Consider the following 6,029-nt stretch of genomic DNA (forward strand, 5'->3'; position numbering starts at 1 on the left):
ACACCACTGACAAAAAAAAAAAAAAGAATCTCAGGGATAGTGCCCAGGCCCTGAGATCAAGCCCTAGGACTGGCCAAAAGAAAAAAAAAATTCTAAAAAGTGACAAACAACAAAAACAGGCAGCTTTAATAGTAATGTTAGTGTTGTATGTAGGTTCAAAGCCGATTAATACGATGGGGGCCGGTGGCTCACTCCTATAATCCTAGGTACTCAGGAGGCTAAGATCTGAGGATCACGGTTCAAAGCTAGCCCAGGCAAAGTTCGTGAGACTCATATTTCTAATAAACCATCAGAAAACCAGAAGTGGTGCTGTGGCTCAAGTGGTAGAGCACTAGCCTTGAGCTGAAGAGCTGAGGGGAAGTGCTCAGGCCCAGAGTTCAAGGCCCATGACTGATGAAACAAAACAAAAAAACTGATTAATAGGCACTATTATTTTTTAAATATTCCAGTCCTGGAGCTTGAACTCAGGGCTTGGGTACTGTTCTGAGTGTTCTGGCTCAAGGTTAGCACTCTACCACTTGAGCCACACACAGTTCTACTTCTGGCTTTTTTGGTGGTTAGTTTGAGATAAGAATCTCACAGACTTTCCTACCAAGGCCGGCTTGGGACTGTTATCCTCCAATATTAGTCTCCTGAGTAACCAAGATTATAGACATGAACCACCAGTGCCCAGCTAATAGAATGTCAAAGTATTAGCTAAAAGTAAATTGCCAGTGTTTAGCTTTTTTTTTTTTTGCCATCTTTTAATCTTTGTTGGCACTATTCTCTCTCTCTCTCTTTCTCTCTCCCTCTCCCCCCTCCTTCTCTCCCCCCTCCTCTCTCTCTCCCCTCCCCCACCCTCTCAGTTTTTGTTTTTGGTGCTGATCCTTAGGCTTGAACTCAAGGCCTGGGTTCTGTCCTTGAGTTTTGATGTCCAAGGCTAATGTTCTGCCAATTGAACTATGGCTCCACCTATTGGTGGTTAATTGGAGATAAGAGTTTCACGGACTTGGGTGCCCAGGCTAGCTTCAAACCATGATTCGTAGACCTCAGCCTTCTGAGTAGCTAGTATTATAAGCATGAGCCACCAGTGCCTGGCAGCTAGCACTATTAAAATAAAACATTCAGCAAATAATTCTGTTAGTCTTGCAATAGCCATATCTGAAGAGTAAGAGTTGACCATGACTCTTTCTTCTTTCCTAAACCATTTTAAACTCAGAGAAACATGGCAAGTATAACACAAGGAATTCTTATTTCTTTTTCAGTCATTTGAGGGCAGTTTACTAGCTTGATACCCCAGTGTCCCTAAACACTTCAGTGTGTATATCCTACAAACAATATTTTCTAGCAACCATCAAGATCAGGAAATTAACCACTAGTATACGTTGCTGCCATCTAATCCTCAGACTCCATTCAGGTTTTACAAATCATCCCAATAATGTCCTTTGTAGCAAAGGATCCAGTCCAGAGTCATAATTTGCATTACATTGTTATATCTTTAGTTTCCTTAACTTGGAAACAATTCCTCAGCCTTTCCTAGACCTTGACACTTTTTGGTGCTCATAATGGGCCATACTTAGATCTTCAGCTCTCAACTTCTTAAGTCAGTAGGATTTACAGCAAGGCATGAGCCATCAGTGCCCATACTCAGGGCCTCACACTCTTGCTTTGTTTCTTTGTTTACACTGGTGCTTTACCACTTGAGCTATGCTTTCAGACCAGCATTTTTTCTGTTTAATCAGAGATAGAGTTTCTCAGAATTTTCTGCTGGAGCTGGCTTTAAACCTTGATTCTAGCCAGGCATCAGTGCTCACATCTGTAATCCTAACTACTCAGAAGCCTGAGATCTGAGGCTCAAGGTTCAAAGCCAGTTCAGGCAGGAAACTCTTAAGACTCTCATTTCCAATAAACCACTCAGGAAACCAGAAGTGGCACTTTGGTAGAGTGGTAGAGTGCTTGCCTTGAGCTGAAGAGCTGAGGGATAGCACCCAGGCTCAGAGTTCAAGCCCCACAACCAACAAAAAACCCACAAACCTTGATTCTCAGATCTCAAGCCTCCTAAGTAGCTAGGATTACAGTATAAGCCACTGATAGGGGCTGGGAAGGTGGCTCAGTAGTAGACCAAAAAAAAAAAAAGTCACTGATATCTGGCTGACCTTGACACTTTTGAAAAAGATAGGTCATTTGAGTTTTCATTTGTTTTGTTTTGTGACAGCGTCTTATTATATAGACTAGCGTAGCCTTAAACTTGTGATCCTCCTACCCTATGCCAAACTAGGTCAAGTTATTTTGAAGAATAACCTATAATTCTGATATATCTGTTGTTTCATCATGAAAACTTAGGGTTTTTATTATTTTTTTTCAAGTAAGGTTTTGCTTTGCAGTCCAGGCTAGCCTTGGACTCATCATCAAGAAGGAAGCCTTCTTCTTCTACCTCCTGAATCTTCAACAGGCATGCCACTACTATGACTTGCTAGATTTTATATTTTTAGCAGATATCATAATGATATTGTATTATTATCACATCCCATCAGAAGGCACACAATTTCAGATTATCCTGTTTCTGGGGCCAGTGATGTTAACTTTGCTCATTTAACTAACATCATCTGCCAGCTTTTTCTACTGTAAAATAACTTTTTCCTTTGCAATTGAGTATTTTGTTAGGAGGTACTTTAGGACTATGTGAATATCCTCTATCATCAAATTTCTAATTTTATTAGTAAGGATTTAATTGATTCCTAGTCACTGTATTCAATTAACAATTTTAATACTCAGACTTTCAGATTTAGCTGGTGATAGCCCCTTCAATCTGGCTTATGTGTTCTTTTTTTTTGGGGGGGGGGTCCAGTCATGGGGCCTGAACTCTTGGCCTGGGCGCTGTCCCTCAGCTCTTTCAGCTCAAGGCTAGCGCTCTACCACTTGAGCCACAGCACCACTTCTGGCTTTTTTTCTTTTTGCTTACGTGATGCATAATCGAACCCAGGGCCTCAGGCATGCAAGGCAAGCGCTCTATCACTGAGCCACCTTCCCAGCCCCAAGCTTATGTGTTCTTTGACTTATTCTTAGAAAACATCTTTTGATATGTGTGTCTAGTACCAGGGCTTGAACTCATGGCCTTGCACTCTGAAATAGCTTGCTTTGATGGTGCTCTACTACTTGTGCCATGCTTCAGTCCAGCTTTTTGCTAGTTATTTTGGAGATAGAGTATTGTGGACTTTTTTACTAGGCTGGCTTCAAATTGCATGTAATAGCCCTCAGAAGTTATTTATTGCATGAATTTGTTAAGTGACCACTAATCAGAGAAGGCAACACTGTTGGAAAATTCAAAATAATAACTGCAAGAGATGAGAGAAGAGAAATATTAAAACATATTAATATGTTAAGGATGTAGGTCAGTGGTAGAGTGCTTGCATAGCATGTTTCAAGGCCTTGGATTCTACCTCACCACTGCAAAACAAAAAATAAAACAAAAAGCAGTCATCAAGATAAAAAGGACAAGAAACAAGGCAGGAATGCTGAATGTGATAGTACTGATCTGTTTAGGAAACAATAAAAGTCATGAGGAGCTGGGAAGGTGGCTCAGTGGTAGAGCGCTTGCCTTGCATGCATGAGGCCCTGGGTTCGATTCCTCAGCACCACATAAGCAGAAAACAAAAAGCCGGAAGTGGTGCTATGGCTCAAGTGATAGAGCGCTAGCCTTGAGCTGAAGAGCTGAGGGACAGCGCCCAGGCCCAGAGTTCAGGCCCCACAACCAGACCCAAAAAAAATAAAGTAAAATAATATTCATGACACCTATTTATATAAAACAGACATCTTACTGAGCCACACATTCTTCTGTCTCTTGGATTCAATGAAATACCCATCATTATCCCAACATCCTTCTTCAATGAAATAGAAACAATCCAAAAATTCCTATGGAATAATAAAAGACCCCAAATAGCAAAAACAATCCTTAGCAGTAGGAGGAATATAATACCAAACTTCAAACTCTTATTACAAAGCTATAATAATCAAAACAGCTTGATACTGGCATAAGAACAGACCTGAGGACTGGAATAGAACTGAAGACCCAGAAATGAACCTGCAGACTTATGGCCACCTAGTCTTCAATAAGGGAGCCAAAAAAATAGTATGGAAGAAAGATAGCCTCTTCAGTAAATGGTATTGGCAAAACTGGTTAGATGTCTGTAGAAAACTAAAGATAGATCCTTATGTATCACCCTGTACCAGAATCAATTACAAATGGATCAAAGACCTTGAGGTAAAAGCAGATATCCTGAAAAAAATTACAGGAAGGAATAGGAGAAACTAGGGCTCCTTGGCACAGGCTGAAATTTTCTTAATAAAGACCCAGAAACACAACAAAATCGAAAAGAAAGGTTGGACAAATGGGATTGCATGAAACTGCAGAGCTTCTGCATGGCAAAAGACATAGCTAGCAAGATCAATAGGAAGTTCACAAATTGGGAGAAGATCTTCACTAGCCATACAACAGACAAGGGCCTCATATCTAAAATATACTTAGAACTCAAAAAATTAAATCACCCAGAACAAATCCTCAAAGAAACAACTGCCCCATTAATAAATGGCTAAAGACTTAAAGAGAGACTTCTCCGAAGAGGAAATAAGAATGACCAATAGAATATGAAGAAATGCTCAACATCAATTCTCTCTAAGAATTCTAGAGTTTTATTTAGAGTTTGTGTCTTGTGTCCTCATTACTTCAAATGAATGCTGAGTTCTAGACAGTTGACAAAGCTTTTACAGAAGGCAGTGGAACTCTTAGGGAAAAAATGGAGCCCTATGAAAGTATATAGTATTTTCCTGAAGAAAAATTTCTAGCTTATATTGTATACAAGTTTCTCTTGGGAATGCTGTCTGCTTTTAAGGTATTCACCAACACAGTGTATGTTGTCTAATGTCATGCCAGGCTTCTTTCTGATTTTACATGTTATTTTTCTAGGAAGGCGCTGCAGCATATGCCTCCACTTTCTCTCTCACCAGGATCTGCAGACTTCTCAACTTTCTTATCTCCCAATGTTCTGGAAGAAGTGGACAGCTTCCTCATAAGGATAACTAGGTAAAAACAAGATTGATGAAATTTTCTTTGCATGCTTCTAAAATGTCCTATCTTAGTACTCAGTTCTGCTAACTTGAATATTTTTGTATTAAATTTTTTAGAAATTCCTTGTTTAAAAAAATGCTGGGCACTAATGGCTCACGCCTGTAATCCTAGATACTTAGGAGGCTGAGATCTGAAGATTGCAGTTCAGAAAGTCCGAGAGACTCTTATCTCCAATTAACTACCAGAAAACTGGAAGTTGGACCTGTGGCTCAAGTAATAGGGTGCCAGCCTTGAGCTAAAGAGCTGAGGGACAGCACCCAGGCCCAGAGTTCAAGACCCACAACCACCCCCCCCCCAAAAAAAAAAAAGTGAGTCAGGTGATGGTGGCTCACACCTGTAATTCTAGCTCCTCAGGAGGTTTGAGATATGAGATTGGTAGCCAGCCCATGCAGGGAAGTTTGTAAGACTTCTCCAATTAACCACCAAAGAAGCTGGGGTAAAGCTGTGGCTCAAGTGGTAAAGCATTAGCTTTTCGAAAAAGAGCTTAGAGATAGCACTCAAGCCCTGCATTTAATCTCTAGGACAAAAAAGACTAATAGGATGAATTCTGTGACAGGGTAGAAGGCATGTATCCTTATTAAGTGTTTGAAAAAATTAAATCTAATCTTTAAAGATTGACATTAACCAGGTGCTGGCTCAAGTTGTAGAGCAAGCAAGCCAATCAACTATGAGGCCATGAGTTCAAACTCTGGATTCCCCCCCAGACCCCCTCCAAAAAAGAGAGATCATCAATAAAATGGTAGAGCAGAAGAGAAGGTAAAGTAATAGTTTTATCTATCTAGAGACTATTTCCAAGCACTATCACCTAGCCTCAAGAATTAGAGGGCAGGAGGGGCTGGGAAGGTGTCTCAGTGGTAGAGTGCTTGCCTTGCATGCATGAGGCCCTGGATTCGATTCCTCAGCACCACATAAGCAGAAAAAAAAA

The 6,029-nt window shown here is 40.5% G+C and overlaps 1 protein-coding gene across 1 annotated transcript in view; it reads left to right on the forward strand.

The window, feature by feature from the left end:
• Nucleotides 1–6,029, forward strand: part of Zzef1 (zinc finger, ZZ-type with EF-hand domain 1) — a gene marked incomplete at its 5' end in the record, with an annotated part of 158,010 nt that overhangs the window by 37,792 nt on the left and 114,189 nt on the right. The window contains 2 exon segments of the mRNA XM_013013155.1: nt 4,943–5,059; nt 5,661–5,668. Of these exon segments, the coding sequence (XP_012868609.1) occupies nt 4,943–5,059; nt 5,661–5,668 (125 nt within the window).

This window comes from Dipodomys ordii, unplaced genomic scaffold (genome assembly GCF_000151885.1).
Source record: "Dipodomys ordii isolate 6190 unplaced genomic scaffold, Dord_2.0 Scaffold19, whole genome shotgun sequence".
NCBI lineage: Eukaryota > Metazoa > Chordata > Mammalia > Rodentia > Heteromyidae > Dipodomys > Dipodomys ordii.